This window comes from Brienomyrus brachyistius, chromosome 11 (genome assembly GCF_023856365.1).
Source record: "Brienomyrus brachyistius isolate T26 chromosome 11, BBRACH_0.4, whole genome shotgun sequence".
Taxonomy (NCBI): domain Eukaryota; kingdom Metazoa; phylum Chordata; class Actinopteri; order Osteoglossiformes; family Mormyridae; genus Brienomyrus; species Brienomyrus brachyistius.
In genome coordinates, this window is record NC_064543.1 from 5583832 (window position 1) to 5609996 (window position 26165).

Genomic DNA, 26165 nt, shown 5'->3' on the forward strand with positions numbered 1-26165 from the left:
GATTGAAGAGATAGGTGGAAACACCGAACATGTGGTCTTCCGCTCCATGCTTCCATGTGCAGCTGCATGCTACAGGCAGACAAACACCAGGCCTGCCTTTACCTGAAAGGGTCACAGCAGGCCCACCAGAAAAAAGCAACCCCCCAAAAACAGAAGGACAAACACCATCAAAATCCAGAACAGTGTCCTAAAATCGATCGTGTAAAATTACTGACATCTGGCACAGTCGTGCCAGGACAGGTGTGACACGGAGCCCTGAAGGACAGCTGTGCGCAGTATGCATTACCTCGAATAACAGCGATCACTGCCACTCCAGCATGTCTGGATGGTAAACATCAGTAGATAACAACAAAAACGTTACAGGTTGATTTCCAGCATTCTTCAGAGTATCAATTTAGTGGTTGTATTAGACTATTACAAATGGAAGGAATTTCTATCCTTCAGCATGATAATCTGATGATGACTGATTTCCCAGATTCATTATTGTAAGATTATCAAATTCATTTCATATTTCAAAATCTTATTCAAGTAAAGAAAATCCCATTTCTGTGACAAAGCCTGTCTCAACTTGTAAGTTTGAAAACATTTCCTTTGATAGTACAAGCAACCTTTTCATTACCTCTGTCAGGATTTTAAGCCAACATTAATGAAATTAAGTTATTTTATTAGTCTGGAGAAGTACATCTTAGAAAATAAGACTACTACTTATCTATTTCGTAATGCAAATTATGACTTTATCAGTACGTTTGCAATTTGATGGAAATCATATCATTACCAGGGACTTGTGGGGGGTGCACAAGGATCTTCCACATCCAGGATTTGGGGTTTGGATCACAGCTCTGTTCTGCACGTGCATGTTCTCCCCATGCCCCGAATTAATTGGTAGACTCACATCTTATCCAGGGGGTACCACTGCCTTATGCTCTATGCTGCCTGTAACACGCACCAGACTCCCTGTTCTCCTGACACAGATTAGTGGTTAAAAGATGTATATAGAAATGTTCATTAGCAAATCATTTGAAATTCATAATTACACGTGCTAATGCTGTCAGGGTAAATGTGCATAGTCACAAATCCTTCTCCCTTTTACATACAGTTAAAATGATGATTTTTTTAATGTATGCATTTATTTAGAATGATAGGCGGCAGGCTTTAAGTACCCTGGGTTGGACAGCCGATTGGAAGATGGAAGGTGACCGACATATGGATGGAAGACAACGTGTGAAAAGTTCGGGATTTTCAACAGGCATCGGAAAGGTCCACAAAGTGACATCACCAGTTTTTTCGGGCGGGTCCTTTCCCACCGCCGAGATCATTCCAGCGGGGGTAAAACTTCGTAACATTGTAAATTGTTTTGGAAATAACTTAATAAAGTTAGTTTACTGAAAGTTGTAGTGTAATGCTTTGTTTGTGTGGGATGGGGGAAAGGAAAAACGACTCTCGGTAAGTGTATTTACCTTCTGACGTCGCGCTGTATTGTCTGAGTTATCCTTTAGCGTGCTAGCATGCGTATTTTACGCTAAGCAGGCACGCGCCGCGGCTGCCCCACGGACTTTTTTGGGCGTTAATGCTCTAGGTTATATTTTTAGAGAAATGTCAGACTGTCTGATGTTTTCATCGTGTCTTTGATACTAATAAAAAGTTTTGCGGTGGTTTTTGGATTACTTTCTTTGCAACTTTGTGCTTCAAATGGATGATAAACATTCATTTGAAAAATCGTAAAACTAAAAATGAAAGAGCTCTCTCGGTACTCACATTTACACTAATATTGGGTAGTTTTGTCGGGAGTTTTGTAATCACCACAGGTACCCCCCCTTCTTGCCCACCGGGTCTCCCCTTTACAACTTTTTTCTTGCAGCCTTTGTGAGCCAAAACACCGCCTTACTGTTTCCTGTGGGACGCGGCGTTTGCATTATAGTGTCTAATCAGGTTTTAACTGTGTATTGTACTGATTCTGCTCATCCTTTAACTGCTGTACAGCTAGAAATCGCGGATTCCTGAGATGCTCCCAAGTGTGCCGGACCCGTAGGCAGGGCCAGTACCTCCTCCCTGGCTCGTCCCTATGTCTCCAAAAGCCCCAGTACAGGGGAGGGTCGAGGATACCGCGGTGCAGGTGGCCGTGCGAGTGCGCCCCCTACTGCCCAAAGAACTGCTTCACAGCCACGAGAGCTGCATCACAGCCGACCCGGAGCAGAAGAGGGTCACGCTTGGCCATGACCGCAACTTCCACTGTGACTTTGTCTTTGAGGAGAGCAGCACCCAGGAGGATGTATACTCAGAATGCATACAGCCGCTCATCGAAGCCTTCTTCCAGGGTTTCAATGCCACCGTCTTCGCTTATGGGCAGACTGGTTCTGGGAAGACCTACACCATTGGAGAAGCGAATATCTGTAAGTAGGCTAAACCCTCCTTTGTATGCAGTATGTGGCGGTCAGTTATGTTAGTTTTATCTTTTTAACAAACAGATCTGCAGTGTAGTAGGTAGTGTAAAGAAAGTGCCACACTGAACTGGATTGTGCAGTGGTTTAAATGTGTTAAAGAGCAAGATTCCCCTTCAGAATTAATTTTGTTTTTATTTATAGGTTATGTTTTCGCTGTACTGCTGAAACCTGCTCTGTAGACTTAATGACACCCCTTCTCCTACTGTGAGGCTGTAGATATTTAAGATAGATAAATAGATAGACGAGACACTTTGTCAGTCTCACATGGTGAGCCTGAGCGTCTCGCCGTGGGTGACTAACATACCTTCTTGGTGGCGACAGCCTCCCGCGGTGATGAGGAACAGGGCATCATACCGCGAGCCCTGGCTGAGATCTTCAAACTGCTGGACGAGAACGACCTTACTGACTTCTCTGTCAGGGTCTCCTACCTCGAGATCTACAAGGAGGACTTCAGGGATCTGCTGGAGGTGGAGACGGCCAGCAAGGACATCCACATCCGGGAAGACGACAAGGGGAATGTCGGTGCGAGCCGCGGTTTCGATTTTCGCCCCTCATGTTTCCCATGAGTTTTTTTTTTTGGTATTATTTACATTAAATGTAGGGCTGTCATTGATTAAAACTTTGGTGTGCATGAACGTTTGAATGACGTTGTTATATTGTGTGGACGTCTTCAGTCCTGTGTGGGGTGAAGGAATGTGAGGTGGATGGCCTGGATGAGGTCCTCAGCCTCCTGGAGACGGGCAACACCGCCCGGCACACGGGAGCCACACAGGTGAACTCTCACTCCAGCCGTTCACACACCATCTTCACCGTGCTCATGGAGCAGCGGCGCAGTGGTTCCAGGACCTCGGGGGCCCCAAGCCACGTGGTGGCCTCCAAGTTCCACTTCGTGGACCTGGCGGGCTCCGAGCGCATCCTGAAGACGGGCAACAGCGGCGAGAGGTTGAAGGAGAGCATCCAGATCAACAGCGGGCTGCTGGCTCTGGGCAACGTGATCGGGGCGCTCGGAGACCCAAAGAGAAGAGGCTCACACATCCCCTACAGGGACTCCAAGATCACCAGGTAAACAGGCAGCCTGTCCGGGAGGAGCACGTGGTAGGAAGCATTTAGACAGGATGTGAATGGTTCTGCCTCTGCGTGACCTGCAGGATCTTGAAAGACTCTCTGGGAGGAAACGCCAAGACGCTGATGGTGGCCTGCATCAGCCCCTCGTCCTCCGACTTCGACGAGAGCCTCAGCACCCTGAACTACGCCAAGCGGGCCCAGAACATCCACAACCGGGCTGTGGTGAATTGCCGGGGCGAGCCGGACCGCACCGAGGCCTTGGAGCTGCAGGTAAGGGCCCTGCGGCGGGCCCTGGAGAACCGGCAACGGTCTGAGACTCGCATCATCTCCCGGCCGGAACCCGACAGGAAACTCGTGCCCCCGGGGGGCGAGCTGGCCAAGCTGAGGGCTGAGAGCGCCCACTACAGGACGTGCACGGATACAGCCTACAGGCTGCTGATGGAGCTGCAGGGGGAGGGCACGCTGAACGCTGGGCAGGTGCTGCGGGTGAGGGAGTGGCTGGGAACTGTGGAGGCGGAGCGCAGCGAGCTAAGCTCCGCCTCCGGCCTGGACAGCGGGATCGAGAGCACCTCCACTGAAGACTCCACGGCACCAGGAAAGGGGAGGGGAGCAGTCCGAATCCAGGTATCTGAACTGGAGCACGCGGCTTGTTCCATTAAGACTTGGAGAAACAAGTCGCCCTGCGGGAAAATACTTAATATCAGCATTGTGTACTGCCCGCCTATCGTCAGCTCATCTTTTTAATTACTCTGAAGAAGCGCTCTGTTTAACTATGAAACTTATCTTTTAATCGTTGGATTGTCTGTTCCTTCATGAATATTCATAGCGGCACATTTGAATGACAACTGTCACCCTTCAGCTAGCCGTAACCTTTCAGGCTGGAGCAGAACTCGGAGCGTGAGCACGGGCCACCAGGTGAAGGCTGGGATAGTCAGGCTTGCTTCAGGGCCGACAACAGTTTCGACCCGTTGGCATGGAAGCCTTTTAGCAGTTTGGTGGGTGAGAGGCAGAGCACTGAGTTGTCATGGCGACGTGCAAACGGGAGGGGAAGACAATATATCCACAAGGAAGCCATCAATAATAATGAGTAATGACACGGCCCCAAACTTCATTTAAGGGTGCAAATTTGTGACCGCGGTTGCAGGACACCTGCACACTATTAATTGATAGGGGGCGAATTACAAATCCAGTTTCTAATGACCATAGGTCGAAAATGTTTATGATTTTGAGTGCAGCTAGACAGATTTCCTCACTGGGAGATGGCAGAGGTCGGGATTGTAACCTGCACACACTCGGGGAAAATGCAGGCCGCTCCCGAAAGCCCGCTGACATACCGCCCATGCCGCAGGGCTCCGAGAACGCCGCGGAGGACTGGGATAGGGGACAGGAGGATGGTGTGGCCCAGCTCCAGGCGCGAGTCCAGCAGCTGGAGAGGGAGAATACTGACTTCCTGGCTGCCCTGGAGGATGCCATGGAGCAGTACAAGCAGCAGGTATGGGGATCGAACGGGGATGAGAGAGGGGCTGCTTCAGCTCGGTGACTCACGCCGGCCCACTCATGCCGTCCCCAGAGCGACAGGCTCCAGGAGCAGCAGGATGTCATCGCTGAGCTCCAGGGCTTCATCGTCCAGCCGGGCCAGGTGGAGTTGGTGCTCCTGAAAAATCGACCTCACACGGCGCCCATGAACTCCACGCGGCGTCACCCCGTCAGCCTGGCGACCCTGACTCGCCTCTCCGACGGAGATGCCGGGAGGAACTTGGTGGGCAAGGTACGAGTTAGTCAGAGTGGGACATGGGACAGAGCGCAAAGGTCAGTGTGGGGAGAGGCAGGTGAAGAAGGACGGAAAGAGTAATGTGTGTGCATGTGAGTCTAGGGTGAACCGGCATGCTGCGTGGAGCGGGGTCTCTGTGGGCCCCAGGAGGAGTGCGCCTCCATCAGACCAAGAAGCAAAACGGAGGAGGACCCTGAAGGCAGTGAGGAGTCCCACCTCCGATCAGGCCGCGACCGACGCAGGTACGAGTGCTGGCCTCTCTTCCTTTATATTTCTCCCTCACAATCCTGTTGTGAACAAAAATCACCAAACTGTTAGTCAATATGTCAGCCATACCTTTTACATTTATTAAAGAAACATTTATAAAGGTAAAAGATACGTGTTGATTGTTTGCAGGATGTGTAAGTGGTTCATTGTAGTAAAATGTGAGGTTCAGGGGTCCCTTATTACGGGTGTCCCCTGTCTCACGGGCTGCCTGTGTCCTACAGGCAGATCTTCACCTGGACGATGAGAGAGGGGCGGGCAGATGCTTCGGCAGGAAGGATGAGGGACTGCCTGTCTCTGCTGCCCGACTCTGACAGCTCTCTGTCCTGCCACCAGCGTCCATGTGAGTGAAACCCACACGTCAGGCTAAACGGCCACAAAGCCTTATTTCTGGACATCTGAGTAACCCCCCCCCCGCCCCACCCCGTCCCCACAGCCAACTGCAGCAAAGCAGCGCGAGACTCCTTTGGAGGAGGGACAGGCTCTGAGTGTAGCCTCTTCCAGGCCCAGCAGAAGATCCGGGAACTGTCTATCAACATCCGCATGAAAGAGGAGCTCATCAAAGAGCTGGTCAAGACAGGTGATCTTTTCCTTCCTGGCCTTGCTTCTGCACGTAATTACAGGTTAGAACAGCATCGTCCAAGGCGGTGATGGGTGCATTTAGCTGAATGTTAATGGTCTTCCTCAGTGGTACCAGGTGGATTCGGGTGTTTTTTTTTTATTTTTGTTTTTTTTATCTTCGCTGCCTTCAGCCTATTCTCTACTGCAGAAACTTTCAGTAAGGTTCATGTACTTCAGTAGGGTGAGCTTAATCTGCAGGAATCTGCCACACCTGTAGGAGGTGCTGATCAGCCAAACAATTACATCCATCACCATAACTGCCACTGTATGCTTAGCTATCACTATGTAATAGAATTTCTTAAATTGTGTCTTAAAGAGGGCTGATGTAATACCACTCGGCATAAGCTAGGGGTGGGAATCGACAGTGATCGCCTGAATCAGTATTACATGGATTTATGTTTGCCAGTTCGATATATATTGCAATTTTTAAACAGATTTTGCTGAAGAGCAATTCAGGTCTACCTTTAAAGTGGAGACAAGGGTTGTAACAGTACATGTATTGGTCATGTGCCTTTCGGTTACACCATTACTTTCACTTACACATGAACGCCTATCCCGCAGTGAAATGAATTAATACATTTCCTGACATGCATGAAATCTAAATTCATGAGTAGATGTTCAACATTATGCCGATTGTGGCTCTGAGTTGCTTCCAGCTAATGCTAGAGTTCACAGACCCTCCCACATCAGGAGATTTGGAACATTCTGGTTTCCCAATATGCCATCGCCAGAGTGAGGGAGTAGTTGATAAGACGAAGAATGTCTGTCAGCTCTGTTATACTGAACTCACTTTTGCTGGAAACGCATCCAACATGCTAACTAATTTTAGATGAGATCATTCGAGTGATCATTCGAGGAAATTCAGACCGGGCTAAAAAAAAAACTAATGGTAAGTCCACACTGTGTGTTTTTAGCCCCGATTTACCGATTGCTGAAAGGTTTTGGTGGTGGCCCCATATCGGAGGCAAATCGATGTCTGCAAGGCATGGGTTAGTCAGCATTCGATTACTATTAGTTCAAAGACGTGACCAGACAGTCGCGTGGCGGACTCCCATCAGATATCTAGCAGGCTAAATATCTGGACTGTCGGCAGCTCCAATTCCTGTAGTGTGCAAAGTGCTGCGGCGAGCTACAGCCAATGGAAGCACGAGACACAGGATGAGGTAAAACCCAGGGAAGGAGCTTAAAAAAGACTTTCATAGTTCAGTTTGTTTAGAATCTGTTCTTGGTGTTCAGGGAAGAAGTACAGAGATATTCAGTGAAAGTTCACATTTCACACACTTGCAGTTAGTTGCGGCTTTAAATTGAAACAGTGCGGGTAGAGGCTCTGTACACATTCACACATGATAGCACTGTGCCAGACTCGCGCTCGTCAGTCATATTAGCAGTACCAAATGTGAGCAACATAATTTCAACCCATGTTTAAATGTTCATAACTGAATTAATGTCAGCCCCAGATCTGTATACCCTGGTTGTTGGTTCAAGTCCCTGGCAGGGTGGCAGAGAGGGAGTGGGGGGCTGACTGCGTGTTTCGCCGCTACAGGGAAGGAGGCGCAGGCCGTCAACAGGCAGTACAGCCGTAAGATTTCGGAGCTGGAGGGGGAGGCGGAGCAGGCGCGGGTCGAACTAACGGAGGCGCAGCGCCAGCTGCACGACCTGGAGGTACAGGAAGCGCCGAACCCCGATGACAGGTCCAGGGCGCAGGAGTGCCGCAGGAAGATCGCGGCAGCACAGAGCAAAGTGCAGGTCAGCCTCCGGGGGCAGGGTATCGGCAGGAGTGGTGTCTGTAGGCGGACTGTCCCAGAGGGTGGCACCCTGGAGTAACGCAGTGTGCGGGGGTCCGGGCAGGTCCTTAAGCAGAAGCAGAGGGACACGGCCAAGTTGGCATCCCTGTCGGCGCAGACAGAGCGGCGGGTGCAAGACCTGGAGAAGAACGTTCAGAGCATGCGCAGACAGCAGGAGGGGCTACAGCGACGCCTCCGCCAGGAGAGCCAGCAGAAGCGCCGCCTGGAGAACGAAATGCAGAAGGAAAAGCACCGCGTCAGGGTAGGTGCCCCCTCCGTGAGGCGTGGCTTTGCTCGTCGGTAAACCCCCGGGTGCCACTGAATCATTGTGCTTCTCAGGAGCTGGAGGAGATAAATGAGCACCAGCAGAAGGTCCTGAGGATCAAGACGGAGGAGATCGCTGCCTTCCAGCGGAAGAAGCGCAGCGGCAGCAATGGCTCCGTGGTCTCACTGGAGGAACAGCAGGTATCCTGCCGCCGGATTCTCGGAGGAGACGAAGGGCTTCTGGTGGCCTGCCGTAGCTGGAGGGGTCACTGGGCTCCAACATTCCACCCCGTTCACCCTGTCGTTCCACCGTCAGCCTCTAAGTGGAGCCACATTAAGACAGATCTTCTCGCCCTGACTATGACTCTCACTCATGCTTGGCCACCTGCAGAAGATAGAAGAGCAGAAGCGATGGCTGGACGAGGAGATGGAGAAGGTGCTGGAGCAGCGACGGGACCTGGAGGAGCTGGAGGGCGAGCTGACCAAAAGGGAGGAGATTCTGGCTAAGAAGGAGGCTCTGCTGCAGGAGAAGAGTGGACTGGAGACGAAGAGGCTGCGCTCCAGCCAGGTCAGTCTGCCTCTGGGAGTCTCCACTCCATTGATGCTGCTAAACCAAAAAGGGGAAGCAGGGAATTCTGTTCCAGAGTGCATTGAATCTGCCAGACCTGTAGGAGGCACTGATGAGTCGGTACCTTCTGGTACATAACCTTTCACATTCAGTCTCATGGTCAACCTGGATGATGGGTTTCCTAACAAGGCCCTAACCTGTGCTCAGATCTCTGTAGGACAGCTGCTAGCTGTATCCTTGTCAGGTCGCCTGGATGTACCTCTGTCTCCTACAGGCCTTAAGCAAGGACCTAGCCGTCTTGTCGGGCCGCATCGAGACCCTGGAGCGGGAGCTGAGTGAGAGGAACGGTCAGCTGCACTCCAGCAGTGCCCAGGACTCGCAGCAGCTCCGGCAGGAGATCTCCAGCCTACGCCTGGAGAAGGACCAGCTCCTGAAGCAGCGGGTGGAGCTGGACGACAAGCTCCGGCAGGGCAGCCTCCTGTCCCCCGAGGTGCGTGACATGTCCTGTCAGAGTACGCAAAAGCAGCAGGCTTTCCGGCATCATGGGTGCCCTTTGATGGCTGTACAGAGGACTTTTCTGCGTGTGTGTGTGTCTTGTAGAATCATTGCAGTTCATCTGTTCCTCCACTAGGAGGAGCGCACGCTCTTCCAGCTGGATGAAGCCATCGAAGCCTTGGACGCAGCCATCGAGTACAAGAACGAGGCCATCACTCAGAGGCAACGGCAGCTTCGGGCGTCCGCCAGCATGCTGTCCCAGTGGGAGATGAACCTCATGGCCAAGCTGAGCTATCTCTCAGCCTCCGAGACGCGCGCCCTGCTCTGCAAATACTTTGACAAGGTCCACCCCCCCCCACCACCAACGTCCGACTTCCAGTGCTAGCAGATGCTGTGTAGGATTTGACAGAGTAGCAGCGTTTTTTTTTTTAAACCGTAGCGGGTGTTCGTTGCGGTCCTCAGGTGGTGTGCCTGCGCGAGGAGGAGCGCCGGCTGCAGGTGGCGCTGGCGGAGCTCGAAATGCGGGCGGAGGAGCAGCAGCAGCTCGTCCTGTGGCTGGAGGCGGCACTGGAGAGGCAGCAGCTGGACACAGACCGGCGTCTGACGCAGCAGCAGCGAGAGCATGAACGGAGCGTCCAGCTCCTCCTGCAGCAGTGCCGAGGTGAGGTGGTGGGACAGAGTTCGCCGGTCCGTTTGGAGCCACCACAGCCCCCGACTGCATCAGCAGGGACTTAGAGATGTCCCATCCTGTTCCCGTAGAACAAATGGATGAGAGTTCGGCGAGCCGCCTGCGGCAGTACGAAAGCTGGATCCACAACCTGAGGAAAGAGCTCAGTCACTACCAGAGGGCCAACCTGAGCTCAAAGCTTTGGGAGCAGGGAGGGCAAGGCAGCCAGCCCATGGAGCAGGGAAGACGTGAGGCAAACCGCCACCCATCAGCCATGCTGATCTAAGCTGGCTACTTAGTGTTGATTTAAGCTACTCTGCATGCGGGTTTTTTCATTCGGTAGATCGGTGGATTACTAATCTGAGGACCGATCGACTGAAGAGTCCTCACACTTGGGTTTGAACAGCTGACCTAAAGGTTATCCCAGTGCTTACACGCTGGCTCTTTGCGGATAAGTTCGCCCACCCCCTGCTTCAAGAGCATGTGGTACCACCTTTGAGCAGGTTACTTACGTACCTATGAATGTGTTTCCAGCTGCGGTGTGCGAGGAAGGGCCAGAGGATCAGGTGCCGCGAAGCAGGGAAGAGACACGAGAGCTGGTGCATGCCCCACTGCCGCCCACCTGGAGGCGCTCTTCACTGCCAACAGAGGACCAGCGCGGCATGGAGGAGCTGCAGCAGCGGGCGGCACACAAGGCCATGCCCCCTGTCCTGCCGCTGGCCAAGGCACGGAGGGAGCTGCGGAGACTGAGCCTGAACACCGGGCCTGTCCACGTCAACCCCAGCATGATCGACGTCAGGAAAAACCTGTTTTAGGCCGTGTTCAGTGTCACATATACAATGACAGTGTTCAGTCATTTTATATACTTCACACACCTACTGCACTTTTTCAGAAATAGTGGTTTTTGTATGTATTATATTTTTAAATATAAATAAATCCAAAATATTACCTGGGGCCCGTATCATGATGCTATTTTAATGAACAAAGGCTTCGAAGATAAGTTCCAGCTTGATTAAACCAAAGAAATGCAATTCCAGATTAACGGTATCTCAACCCTGATTATCAGCTGAAACCAAGGTTACCTCCCGACGGCGTGCACATATAAGCATGCAGCGTGCAGCAATCGGCCTATCACGCGAGCGTGGATCGCAGCAGGGTGACGAACACCGACCAAAGTCACCAACCTTTGCTTGCTTGTGATATGCTGTCGATCTGTGCTGCTTCTGGTTTATTCTATTCCTAATTCAAGGAGCTGCAGAATGTTAAACCGAGAGGTCTGTCAACAGGCAGTCTCTGTATTACAAGGAGATTGGCTAGAAAGCCTCGTCGTTCAGAATCGACCGATTGGATTGGCTCATATGTGGACTCGGGTTGTTTCATGGGCCGAAGTATATAAGAGTCATAGGCATTGAACGCTGTGAATCCTGTGCAGGTCCAGTGGACTTTCTGAATTCCTTGTCTGCTGAAATCCAAGGGTGAAATTTTTAATTACAGGGGTAGTTTTTTTTTCTATTTTTAAGCAGTTTCACTTGTTTTACAAGTAAAGAGCTACGATGCATATCAGTCTTTGGACCCATACAGAGATAAGAATGCCGAGATCAGCATACTTTGTGCGTTGCGTGTTTTGTTATTCATACAAACAGAAAGTACACCGTCCCCCTAGCGGCCATATTGTAATACTAGCAAATATTAATACTTTTATTCAATTGTCTTTGTCTGGATGATGTTATTCAATGGTTGGAATCTTGTGTATTAGTGTATTTAAGTCGTTTTCAGCCAGTTTTTGTTTACTGGAATCCTGGAAACTAGTAGCCCTACCACAGGCGGGTCATTTAGGGGGCGGTGTGGCCTAAGGAAACCTGAAAAGGCAAGCATTTCCGGGGGGCAAACATTTTCCTAGGGCGGCCAACCTACGGACTGTGGGGTACTATGCGCACCACTTGATTTTTAGATTGTGAATTTCTATACATATTTTTAAATTATTGAAATGTGTCCATTCACCACCAGTGAATGTAAAAGAGCGAATGTAATCGGGAAAACCAAGAGGTGTGCAAAGGTTGCTGTGAACTCAAAAGCTAAAGTAATTTCTTGTTATAGCATAGATCGACACTGATATTAATAATCAAAAGCGTTATGAGAGGGTTCGAAATGCAAAAATGATCGGTGTGCATCTCTGCCTGTGGACATCAAAGGTTTGTGATTAAAAGCCTGGCTTACTTGTTGAAAGATATTACAGCTGGAAGACTGAATATCGAATACGCAGCTAACTTTACCTTAGTCTCAAGATTCTCATGGTTAAGCCATTTGGAGAATTTTGGACATTCTATTCGTCAGGTAACATACTGCTCTGCAGCATGAATTGCCGTGGTAATGTGTCCTGCTAAGAAGGAAATCAAAGGCATCTTTCTTATAAGCAAGGAATCCGGCTTTGTGGTGGCCATTGGTGAATTGTCACGTGTTTTTGTATGTTATGAAACCGTGTTGATGCTGATAAATGCCGTGTGTGTGTGAGACATACATTTTGCTAATAGCCAACTGGGCTAGTTCAGTAAAACGTAGTTCAACATAAGAAGTAGGCTAGCTTTTCCAGCCCTGTAAATACACTACGCCATTTCGCATTTTTGCATTGTTTTATAATGAATTGAATGGTAACCTAGTGGGAAAATAATATAGCCCTTTGTTTTTGTAAAATTTCTACCCGTAAATATTAGGTTTAATTATATCCGTTCAACTTAATCTGCGGCCCACAGCATCAGTTAATAATTCTTTTTTTGATGCATATGTAAGATAGTCTGATTCAGTCCAAGTGTAGCAATTTGGTTATTTGGTATTCTAGTTGGTTATCAACTTCTTAAAACGCTGTGATTATGTTAATTTGTTTTATTAATCTCGGCGGTTTATCTTGATAACTGAATAAAATTAACTTTTCATTTATATTGTATTAACCTTTACTTCGAGATTGTGGATGTTTCCCATCGCGACGTTTCTCTGAGCTTTTTCCCAATCTGTCTGGTAAAAATGCACATCGAGCCAGCCAGGAGTCGAACCTGGAATCTTCTGATCCGTAGTCAGACGCGTTATCCATTGCGCCACTGGCCCAAGGTGATTATGGGTAAGTAATCATATGGTCATGTAACTTTAAGTTGGAAGTAGGTTTGTATAATGTCATTTTTATTATTGTGGCATACTCATTATATTTGCGCCGCCATTAAATTAAATTAGAGTAAATAAGTTCGTTGTCACAAATACTTACGGTACTTTTATACCATATTAGGGTGCATTTTATGCCGTTTTGTACAATTTAAGGGTTAAGATTATATACATGTGCTTAACTTATTCTTTCGTCTATATGTTACGTTAACTGTGGTTTTTAATAAAAGTCATTTATTACTAAACGCAAACTGTAGAGATTCCATATTTCCGGGCGTAGCTTGCGCCCCCTGCAGGTGAAGAAAGTTACATTCCTCAGTTCCGCAGATACGCTGCATTACAGGCGGCTCGCTAACGCGGCATTACAGCTCAATAATACTAATAATCCATCCATCCATCCATTTTCCAAACCGCTCATCCTACTGGGTCGCGGGGGGTCCGGAGCCTATTAATACTAATAATAATACATTTTATTATTGTCATAAGAGCCGTAATTTTTGTTGTTGTTATTGTTATTAATAATCGTCATCATTCAAAAGGGAACTCCTGAGATATTTTATCTAATCCAAAACTATTTATCGGTATCAGAAGGTAGCCTAATGACTTTTCCCGGCTTTTCCCACGTAGCAGTACAGTACATCCGTGGCTAGGTATGAGGTACTGAGAACGGTGAACCCACCCCCGTCCCGGATTACAAAGCGACCCCTCGGGATGCCTCCAGGCGAATCGCTACAAGGACACTGAAGCCAGTGTCACTCAGCATTTAGGGAACCGTGTCATTTCAAGTGCATTTCAACCTCTATATATATACATCTGAAAATGGTTTCATAAGATTTTCTAATTTTCACACAATACACAAAGTAAATATATGTCCTATTTATAGTGAGGTAGCATGACCTGACATGGTCCTAAGGGTAAAAACAAAATGATATAACGAGTGTTTTTTTTTTATAATAATCTTACGGCGAAACCCGTAATGTCATAATACGTTTCCTTTCATTGTGTGTCCATTCCCTGGGAATAGCACCCTTGTAGATGTATTCCTCTCAAAGTAAATGGAAGTGCGTTAGTCCATTACAACTTCATAGATCCATTGTAATGTTTGCTGAGGTGAAAAAATACGCGCAACACCTTATTCATGTCGCCGGTGATTTTGCTTCCTATAATAGGAAACTAACGAAGTTCTTCGTCCGTCTGGTGGTCTAATGGATAAGGCATCATGCTTTAAATCACGAGCTTGGAGGTTCGAGTGTTGCGGCTGCGGAGCTTTTAAATTCCTTTCTCATTGGGATATATTTAGATCTGTCCACCTTCTTCTGTACAGCTGCAGATGTCGATGTATTTTTTAATCTTAGTTAATCACACAAATATAAGCATAAATCCATCCATCCATTTTCCAAACCGCTTATCCTACTGGGTCGCGGGGGGTCCGGAGCCTATCCCGGAAGCAATGGGCACGAGGCAGGGAACAACCCAGGATGGGGGGCCAGCCCATCGCAGGGCACACTCACACACCATTCACTCACACATGCACTCCTATGGGCAATTTAGCAAGTCCAATTAGCCTCAGCATGTTTTTTGGACTGTGGGGGGAAACCGGAGTACCCGGTGGAAACCCCACGACAACATGGGGAGAACATGCAAACTCCACACACATGTGACCCAGGCGGAGACTCGAACCTAGGTCCCAGAGGTGTGAGTGCTACAGTGCTAACCACTGCACCACCATGCCGTCCCCTCTATATACATATATACATATACATATATATACACGTATATACACACATATACACACGTATATACACGTATATACATATATACACACATATATACACACATATATACACACATATATACACACACATATATATATATATATATATATATATATATATATATATATATATATATATATAAATGAAACTGAATTGAATTTCACAGGATATAATTTGTTGAAGATAGATCAAGGTCTTTTTGTGAGCTTCTCTCGTCATAGTGTCACAGCAGCATTAAGTGCGAACGTCACGTCATTTTGTTCACTATGATAGATTGATGGCGAAAACTGACAGCAAGTATGATGGCAAGAAACAACCTCAAGGCCCGAAATTGGATACAGTGCAGAGAAGGTTGAGGTGGCATTGGCCATTAACCTCTTAATGTACTATACTGAAGAACCAATCACAGCTAAGCAGAGACCTAAAGCACCTCCTATTGGTCAACGCAGGTGCAAAGCTTTGCCTGTCCTCAAAGAAAGGAAACACAATTGTTTTGGTTCAGCAAGGTAACAGGAAGAAAGAAGAAATCACTGTCACGTTTGAAAGTATTTGTTAGTGCAAGTGATTTGCACTTGAATGCCTGGTTATTATTATTAATTTATATTCTCGTTCAGCCCCTGATCTGCATTAATGTGAACCCTCTGCTCTACTGGCAATTAAAATTCATGTATGAGTGAAACCTTTGTGAATGGACTGCTGCATTTCTCATGTATGCATGACAATTTCTGCTGGCCTTCCACGGGTTATCAAGGTCGGAAAGATGGAGTGCCGTTGCTGTTTCATTATGTATCAGTGACCGTATTTAAGTAAATCGTTCTTTTTTTTTTTTCAAAAAGCAGGCCTTGAATATCTGATAAACAGGGACTGGGCAGCAGTACGATTTCTCATTACACAAAGTGGTACTTATCCATCTGGTGCAACTCAATCTTCTCCCTTTCAATCAAATTGCCCTGGAAATACATTAAAATACAAGGTTTGGCCCGTGTTTTCACAAGTGGGTTGGTAATTTATCTGGAAATAAATATTACTCTTCAAGAGCAATACTGATACAATGTACAAACACAGCAGTAGCAGACCCGACCTCAAGTAATCTATCATTATTGAATACATGAAGAAACGGGAACGACAACAGTAAAAGTACCACCATCGGCCAATAGAGGGCAGTACAAGAGTAGAAAATCGATAAGCAGGAACGTAAACAAAACGTATGATTTCCTAATCCTGTTTTCTTTGGTGGTCTTGTTCTTTTTTCTCTCACAAGGGAGAACTCTATTTTACAAAAGTCTGTGAATGTATCTATGAAAGGAAAATAGCCAAAAGGCCTGCATTAGGGTTATGGTTGTCAGTGAGGATTAGGGTTATGCCCATAAAAACGAATGAAGAGTCCCCACAAGGATATACACACCTAATCTCTCTCCCACTCTCCCTCTGTGTGTGTGTGTGTGTGTGTGTGTGTGTGTGTGTGTGTGTGTGTGTGTGTGTGTGTGTGTGTGTGTGTGTGCGGGTATACCTTACCTTATGGGAAACCCACAGCATAATAAAAATCCATTTTTTTAGGGTAGAGGTTAAGGTCATAGTTAGCATTAGCATTTTTCCAATAGAATGAGCGGTCCCCATAAGGATATGTTTACCTGTGTGTGTGTGTGTGTGTGTGTGTGTGTGCCATTCTATGGACTGGCATCCTAGCATCCTGTTCAGGCTGTACTCCTGCCTTGTGCCCTCTGTTGCCTAGGATAAGCTACCAGTTAGGATGATAAGGTCAAATGATACAGGGACAGAAAAACAATTAAAACTCATCCCTTAAACTGACACTGGTTAGAACACAACTTTAGATTAACGTTGTACCAAATGTGTCTAAACACAGAAGTATAAATATCCAGAGTTCCCTGGCTAGTGTTGTATTTTGTTGGGGATAAAATACCCTGAGGTAAGGAGCATGCACTGGTCACAGCGCGTAAGGAGCATGCACTGGTCACAGCGCGTAAGGAGCATGCACTGATCACAGCGCGTAAGGAGCATGCACTGATTACAGCGCGTAAAGGAGCATGCACTGGTCACAGCGCGTAAGGAGCATGCACTGATCACAGCGCGTAAGGAGCATGCACTGGTCACAGCGCGTAAGGAGCATGCACTGATCACAGCGCGTAAGGAGCATGCACTGATTACAGCGCGTAAAGGAGCATGCACTGGTCACAGCGCGTAAGGAGCATGCACTGGTCACAGCGCGTAAGGAGCATGCACTGGTCACAGCGCGTAAGGAGCATGCACTGGTCACAGCGCGTAAGGAGCATGCACTGATTACAGCGCATAAAGGAGCATGCACTGGTCACAGCGCGTAAGGAGCATGCGCTGATCACAGCGCGTAAGGAGCATGCACTGATCACAGCGCGTAAGGAGCATGCACTGATCACAGCGCGTAAGGAACATGCACTGATCACAGCGCGTAAGGAGCATGCACTGATCACAGCGCGTAAGGAGCATGCACTGATCACAGCACGTAAGGAGCATGCACTGATCACAGCGCGTAAGGAACATGCACTGATCACAGCGCGTAAGGAACATGCACTGATCACAGCGCGTAAGGAACATGCACTGATCACAGCGCGTAAGGAGCATGCACTGATTACAGCGCGTAAGGAGCATGCACTGATCACAGCACGTAAGGAGCATGCACTGATCACAGCGCGTAAGGAACATGCACTGATCACAGCGCGTAAGGAACATGCACTGATCACAGCGCGTAAGGAGCATGCACTGATCACAGCACGTAAGGAGCATGCACTGATTACAGCGTGTAAGGAGCATGCACTGATTACAGCACGTAAGGAGCATGCACTGGTTACAGCGCGTTGCTGCACCCACCACATGACAAACCATGTGAGCCTGAGTGCAGTCGTGCGGCGGGTGACACCTCAGCACCACACTAGGCCAAATGGACCAGCGTGAGGATGCTCGTGTCTGCTTCTGTAATCACTGAGATTAGCATCCGGATAACTGTGCAACTTCTGCACAGTAAGTAACTGCATTCATACGTATTCTAAGTGATTTTAGGTTAATCTACAGGTATGTGTATCTTTGTAGAGGCAGAAGCTTGTGTTTGACCATTATTTGAATATTTTTGGTACATTTTGACCTCTGCAGCACGTTATATCACAACTTGAGGATGATCTTGGTTCCATTAGGCCTACAGGACCAAATTTCGCTTTTCAAACACCAATTGACTCCATTTGAAATTGACTTCACCTGCCTTGTCCCAGTTACTAAATGTCTGTCTTAGTGGCACAATATAAGAGCGACCATACCTGTTTTGTTAACCATTTGCAGGAAAACAAGTGTCTTATTTACATATAGAGATTGATACATATAGAGTAATGAAATATTAAAAGACTGATAAAGTAACAATGTATCATTGACATGATCTGCAGTGTAACTGCTGTCACCAACGTCCATGAACCGGTGAGACCCGGCAAAATTCCGCGGCTTTGAGCAACCATACTCATTCGCCTCACTGCAGCGATCGCACTGTATTCAGAGAACAAGAGAGGTCGAGTGATAGCAGAGATGGATACTTCAGGTCCAGAGAGTGAAAATCCAGACCAAGATTTTCTTTCAACAAACCGATTCAGTATAAAGAGTCACAGAGTAATCAGCCTGAACCATCTACCACTGTCTGGCAGGATGGCAATAGTGCATAACAGGCTTCTAGCCTGTGTCAATTATGAGAGGAGCGCAGACCATTCTGTGCTATTGCACCCTAACCCTGCACTTCATTGCAAATATAAGCTACTCTCAGGGCAAGCGAAAAAGAAAAAAGCATAGAGTGCACAGATAAATAGTGTTAGCTGACTCTACCACCCGCTACCCTGCAAGCTAAAAGCCTGGGCTCCTTTAAATCAGAGTTAGATAAGACTTTAACAACTCTGAGCTGTTACTTAAGTTCTCCCCAAATGAGCTTGATGGGCCGAAAGGCCTCCTCTTGATTTCTTGTGTCCTTATGTTCTAATAATAATAATAATAATAAATTAAAGAAATTGCTTCAAAGCTGTGGTTCTCAAACTGGTCCTCATGAGAGAGTTTTTGCTCCCTCCTGGCTCCCTGCCAGACAGCCCACAGCTGTAGCCCCCCTTTTCCCCACCCCTGCACGCCCACCCTGCCACACACTTGCAGTCTAAGGACTTTTCGCCCATACAGGGAGTCAAAAATAAGAAAACCTTAAATAACTAACCCTGTCTTCCTACAGGAGGAAGCTGAACCAGAATCACTGACCCCCTCACTAAATACCTTCATTGCCCTAGCAACACCCCCCTTCCCAAAATCATCCAAAACAAAATTCCCCAGAAGTCACTGTAAATTATTCGAGTGCAAAATTAACCCCACCCCACCGAAGAAATTAATTGTAAACACTCCAAACTGGGCATCGCTGCATGCCCCCAAAATACTCACCAGTATAGCCAGTAAATCCAAAACCAGTACACTCTGCCTGCCACACTACTTAAATGCATTATATGATGCCGTTCTGTTGTAGTGGTTTAACCTCTGTGCTTTTGGCCATTTCCTGGCTTCAGTTTCCCTCAGTAGGTTGCAGTGCTTCAGCAGTGACCAGTATCTCCTTGCACAGATACTCCAGTGGAAATAGCAGTGAAAGAAAGAACAGCAGCCATAGAAAATTAGTAACTTGGAACAGAGAGTAACTAGAGTTAAATATGGATGAATTATATGTTTCCGTTATTTACTTCGGGGGAGGGGTGGGTGTTTATGATCTGTATTAGATTTGGTTAATGGTTGTAAAATTCACGGAACTTCTTAACATTTCTCAATATGTGCATTTAACAAATTTCCTTCTATTTGCACCCAGTACTTGGAGACTGATGATGAGAAACACTATAAGATTCTTTTGATGGGGGACAAAGAGGTCAATTTTTTTAAATGATTGTGATACAGGGCGTATGATTTCCACATTTACTCTTGAAAGACAGAACACATCTGTTTTCCTCCCTTGCCTTCCGGTCTGAAATCCCTAAGCAGTCTGAAAGAGGACCCTGGAAACTGGTTAACTTCAAAAACCACTTTGCTCCATCCACGCTCATGTAGATGTAGAATTGCAGAGACAAGGTTTAGGAGGTTAATGGATGGGAGTGTCCTGAGCTGTCATCCAGGCCCTGGATTATCCTACTTCACTTTAGGATGAGGGTATTGGCTCCCATTGGCTCAGGACAGTGATGGACGACATAATAACCCCGCCCACGGAGTGTGAAGGAATAATTTCCGCGGTCATTAGAGTCCAGCCTTTCACCGAATTAGCATCATCGTAGACCGCAGTGCCACCGTGTCCCGTTAAATGCAATATTTAAAAGGGCAATATTTGTTTTGTTAAATCTCTGATACAACAAACTTTAGTCAAATCTGAGCAAAATGTTTAAATGTGGTCTTTTCTAGCAAGATGAGCGACTCAACATAATGATCCAACATAAATCACAAGTCAAAGTCTTCATATTAAATCTGAAGAATTTAATATGAGAAAATTAATAAGGAATTCCCCAAGAAAATTGAAAGTTTGATGACCAAATAAACATCACTCGTAAAATCCATTGGTAGATTTGTGGTTGTAATGGGTCCCGAGGAGCGTTCCACCAAAACGAGAATGTTTAAACTGCGTTATTGTATAATTTAATATTGTAACTTTAAAAAGTGATATTATCTTACTTGTTCGGAATTCATGTTTTGCATAAAATATCGTACTTGGCCCTTTTTTATATCACAAAGTAATTATCACGTATTATACCAACGTTTATATTGCGTTTTGGGCTGCAGTCCATACAAGGGCAGAACTTCGGTAATTTTTCCAAGGTCCAAGGTGTTTTCCAAGATCCACCTTTTGATGGAACACCGCCCTTAGATACAAGCAAAGGCCACCAAAGCGTAAATAGAGGTATACATTTAAGATTAACCGTAAATATCTACAGGTCTAAATTTAAGAATAATCGTTGTAAATGCCTGCATTTTTACGGGAAATTTCCTTTTTAAGTTCATACCGTTTAACAACAATCAAAATGCTTTAATATGACGACAACACATAATTTTTCACGGACATTTGTTTGTATTAGAATTTTCACAGGAAAGGTGCAATTTTTATCAGTATTTCTCTGTCCTCCTGCATAATTAAAACCGTAGGTTATAATCTGTGATTATAAGCTATAATGTATAATGTCAGATATGCTTAAATAGGCCCGTATTACTCGTTTTAATTATAAGATATTACATAAGTGAAGGTCGTTTCTTTCCTCTAGAATTATGTATTTCAGTTTTTCTTTTCGTCTTTTATCTTCAGATAAATTGTCATAAAACGCATTGCTACTGCATATACATCTATATATTATATATATATAATGTATATCGGACAGTCTTATCTCTATATCGTTATTTCTGTTCATATATAGCTTTGTTATTCAGTATCCAACCCGTCGGTTATACAGCTATGAAATAATAACAATAATAATAATAACAACAATAACAACAACAACAATAATAATAATAATAATAATAATAATAGCATTATTATTATTAGTCTTATTATTATCAATAATAATAATACCGATGCTACGACTAATAAAATGAATAATAGTAATAATTATTATTATTATTATCATTATTGGGATATATGATTGTTGAATATAACTAATCTTAAAATTCTGTTTGCGATATTTTCGGTGTAATGGTGCACAATATCAATTGAATTACAAGAAATCCTTTTTTTAATCGTTTTTCAAATTTTTATAGCGTCTTATCATTAGTTCCTTGCATCTTGAAATAATTTCAGTGCACAATTATATGGACTATAAGCTGCAAATTTGTCGAGCTGTAGCGTCTTCAGTCGCGTGAAATGTGATTAATGAAAAGACTAATTTGTAGGTTCGATAGCATTCTTACCAAAGTGATATTACACAATAGTACTTGCTTGTTATTTCACTACAGAAAAGATCATAATAAATACCAGATTAACATGATAATAAATTAGCCGGGCTGCCACAAAGACCGTGCAAGGTTACAGCTATGAGCTTCCCAAAGGGTCGCCCGGGAATATATTTATTTGACTACATTACGAATTGACAGAGCACTTTTTGGTCGTTGCAACAAAAGTAAACCCATTAGCTGGGACAGACCAACAACTCCTTTCGGCCATGTGTTGTTGAAATGTAAAAGGCTGAAATTCAGTACAGTGATTTAAGTATTAACTACATCATGTCAATTTCTACAGTGGTGATGATCGGCAGAATTGTGAAGACAAGCTGGATCTTGAGATGCCGCTTCGGTTAAATACATAGAGGAAATTTCCTCACTAGAGCTTCACCTGAACGTTCCCTAGATAGTTATATGACTTCAAATGAAAACACGGCAATGGTCCACAAGGTGTCTTCAGATATTGGGCTGTGGTGCTCTCTGATTTGTCACCAGCCTGCGGAATGGTCTAATCTTGGCATGGGACTAAATACCCTGATAAGATGTTACCAGAGCGGTAGAAGATGCAACGCTCTACCCCTCGCGTATTGCGTTACAAGTGTGTAAAGAAAGAGAGCGGGAGCGTATATATCAATTAAGCTCAGGGAAAGAAGATTGATTTTGGATTGTGACGGAAACTAATATAGTAAGTGATTGTACTAAATGCATGCAGTGTAACATTGTACTTCATCTGGAAACTCGAGTTTCACTATGTAATCATGAGTTTTAATATACATATTTACACTTTGTCGACTTTGTTTTCATATGTTTCAAGGTAAAATTCATAGAAATATATTCAATGCAGTATAAAATGTTTATTATGAAGTTTATTATAAAGTTTACTACGAGTAAAACTGCTTTGTCAAATAAACTTTTAATCGTTCTTTTTATGCTTTATGTTTCGAATATTTACATAAATGCATGGGGAAGTTTTACAGCCTCGGTGCAGCAACATAATACAGAAAATAACAAAACACATGGAAACTGTCTAAGGGAAGCTAAGAACGTGAGATCTGAGAAAAATCAATCTGATTCTCTGAGCGTGTAATCCGCTGTGCGAACGCAAGCTTTTGGGACGGGGTGGCGATGAGAAACGTGTCCGTAGAAACGAGCAATATATCAAAGAAACCGCTAGGGGTCAGGATTGCCAAAGAAAATGTTTGGCGGCGTTTCAGCGCTGTTAAACATTTCGTAGGATAGCAAAAACCAAATTTGAAAGCAGATGAAACTGATAAGAATTCTGGAATATGTTAAGCCTTTTGAGTCGTCGCCACTTTGACTTTTAGGCTTAATTAAGATAAACTACCAGAAGTGTACAGAAATTCCATAACATTATTATTTAAATAGTTATGTCAAATTTATTTTAAAGCCAAAGGTTTGAGTAGTTGAATATTTATTTAGCTATATAAAACGTTATATCTTATTCTACAAATATACATTTGTTATTTATATTTGGCACAAAATCTACATAATTCAGTCTAAACATATCGTTATGATCATATTATTTTTTAAATACATTATGTAATAGAGGCTCACACAATAAAGCCATAAATTCGGTAGAATTTAACAGGCGTTAGGTTTTATTTTCAAGATATTAGGTTTAGGACCTGCACGAATAATCTTTTACTTGGTTAAGAATACGAGCTTAGTTAACAAGCCTGTAACGTGTGTAACAATACAGGCACGAGGGCATAATTTAACCTTTATAACCTCTGCTAAATTGAGAGACTGGACTTTCATTGAAAACGGACACTTAGTACAAATAACAAAGCCAGAAGGGCAAAAGGTTAAGAACCTGGCCAGTCCTTTATCGGCGCTCGCGCTGCCCTCCGTGTAGAGCTACAGCTTCCCCGTTAGAACTTCTGCTTCCTACCGGAGGAACTTCGTGTATTTATACGGCATGTACTGACTTTCGACACATCTAGTTACGGTGGTAATGGAACCTTAAAATGTGCCTGTTTTCTTCTTAACAATATCCAGTAAAATGAACAAGGACACGATATGGAAACTTGGAAGATGATTTCTCTGAATTTCAAATACCATATACGTGTCATTACACAAACATTAGATTTATTATTGTCATGAATAATAAAAATTATTATTACAATACTTATTATTATTATCATTATTATTGTTGTTGTTATTATTATTATACAGGTGCTGATTTTGTATCAAGATGGGCGAATATTATTAAGTATAGTCATTACATTTATTATGATTGCTATTATTAATATTAATAATTATTACTGTTGTTCCTGCTGTTGTTGTGGTGTGCTGTATCCAAAATACATATTTCCATCAATTATAATCATGCGCAAATTCTGAACTAGAAGCCATTTTGGAACATTATTTCCTTTAAAAATTTGTGAGATGACGCGCTGTAAACCTACTATTCCCTGGGTAATTAAACGTAATTACAGTATAGAAGAGACAATAAACCGCGTTTGTGATGCCGTCATAGTGCAGTGGTACATTACACGTCCTTGTTAAAATTAATGAAACCGTTTTCATTTCGTGTTTGGTGTGACTCCAGTACAGTAGTGGATGCCAGAATACGTACAGGTACGCATGTAATGTGTTACAAAATCCAGTAGGCCGCATACAAGTAAACATTATACTGTACGTTTTACTGTGAATGCATGTTCTTTCACAACGATCGTTTTCGACTAATCGCCTTTGTAAGCTTTTCGAGAGCTTAATATACTTACATCTATGCACATGTGTTATGAAATTGCGTGAGCAGAAAACGCATCTATGTAATGGGGAAATATATACATGTATATCTGTAGGACAAAGATTATTGAACTTAATAAGCGGCTAATTATCAACTAGAACCTCGTAAGCACAAGGTAGGAGATATGTATCCCAATTATTCTTATTATTCCTGCACAATAATAATTAGAATATGCACTCAAATAATTTAGCCGGTCACATGGCCAGACATCCTGAAGTACCTCTTATATTAATGATTTGTTTTAAAAACATTGCGCTCAATGTTTAGACGAATTGATACATTTATGTTTCATAGATCTGGGAGGAAGTTGTGATTGTTATGAGAGACATTTATGTAACATATAAAAAAACATTTACAACTAAATCTGCTCCAGTCCCCGTAGTTATGCGTGTGCCCAGTTTATCGCAGAATACAACAATGAGCTTCCTCGTATATAAAGGACAATGGCGCTTTATTTTGACCGACCCCGAGAATTTGGATGTAGTTAGATTGCAGGACACGTTCACTGACTGTGACGGTATTGAAAAGTAAGGACAAACAGTGAAAGAAAGGGTTTTTTTTCTCTGGGGGCTGCTGAGAAAATTTCAAACTGAAAGTTAGACTGGCGTCTTTATCTCAGCGTCATTGGACCACATGTAATTCAATAGCAAACGCGGGGAACCATTCACGGTAGCACAACAAGCTTGGAATAATGTCAATTAATTATTATTGACAGGGGCGAAATAACACATACTAACTAATAACCATTGTATAACATTCGATTCTACAACTAAACGAAAAGACATTTTTAAAAAGCCATATTTACAGTCCATTACAACTGATTTTGATGGGTATTATTTATATAAACTATTAACAAATGCAAACATAGTCACTTTCAGTGTTCAAAATTAGGTGCATACGGATGACACAGGAACCACATTAACTTTAACGAGAATACAAGTTGATGCTACAGAAGAAATAATTAGGAATGTATCAGTCGAGGTGCTTATTGTATATGGATATATCTGACTCCAACCTCGCACACTGGTACTCTTCGGACGCCCACACACGTGTACGCGCGCGCATTCACATGCATACATACATTATTCTGCATGTTTTGCGCTTTCTCTGGTCACCTGTGACGTGAAACGCGACGAAGTTTGATAATGAACGACTGCCTGTCACCCACGCACGGTGCTCAGTAACGACTCCTTTGGCGCAACAGGGAAAAATCCAAATATACAGTAGTTAGGCTACAAAAACGGTTTTCTCAAACGTAACGTCGAATTTTTTTATACGTCTTTTTCCACTCTGACTTACGTCGGCCTTACGCATGATCAGTATAGTTATTATAGGCCTGCTATTGTTAACTGAATGACGCTCATTTAACGTTTAATTTGTGCATGGCGAAGTGCACGCCAATTGCACATGATCACACGAGCTGTTTAATTTACACATTCGTCGCGTGCTCGGTTCTACGTGCGCGCTGTAACACACAACAGGCCCACGCCGCCGTTCTTTCTGGGAAGAGGATGAACTACGATCTGACAAAATGTCGCTTGCCTTCATTGCATAAACCACTTAGATTTCG

General features: G+C 44.7%; 1 protein-coding gene and 1 non-coding gene across 2 annotated transcripts; one reads left to right on the forward strand and one right to left on the reverse strand.

Moving 5' to 3' along the window:
- Window positions 1–1288: 1288 nt before the first annotated feature.
- Window positions 1289–10894, forward strand: kif7 (kinesin family member 7). Its single transcript, XM_049031555.1, has 19 exons — window positions 1289–1443; window positions 1981–2390; window positions 2763–2963; window positions 3116–3503; window positions 3590–4130; window positions 4855–4998; window positions 5077–5274; window positions 5380–5519; window positions 5766–5884; window positions 5978–6121; window positions 7706–7908; window positions 8011–8208; window positions 8286–8411; window positions 8602–8778; window positions 9053–9268; window positions 9410–9616; window positions 9736–9934; window positions 10033–10188; window positions 10475–10894. The coding sequence occupies exons 2-19, from the start codon at window positions 2063–2065 to the stop codon at window positions 10753–10755; spliced, it is 3966 nt and encodes a 1321-aa protein (XP_048887512.1). The 5' UTR covers window positions 1289–1443; window positions 1981–2062; the 3' UTR covers window positions 10756–10894.
- Window positions 10895–12966: 2072 nt separating this feature from the next.
- Window positions 12967–13039, reverse strand: trnar-acg (transfer RNA arginine (anticodon ACG)). Its single transcript has one exon. It is a non-coding gene; the product is annotated as a tRNA-Arg (tRNA).
- Between the last annotated feature and the right edge of the window lie 13126 nt (window positions 13040–26165).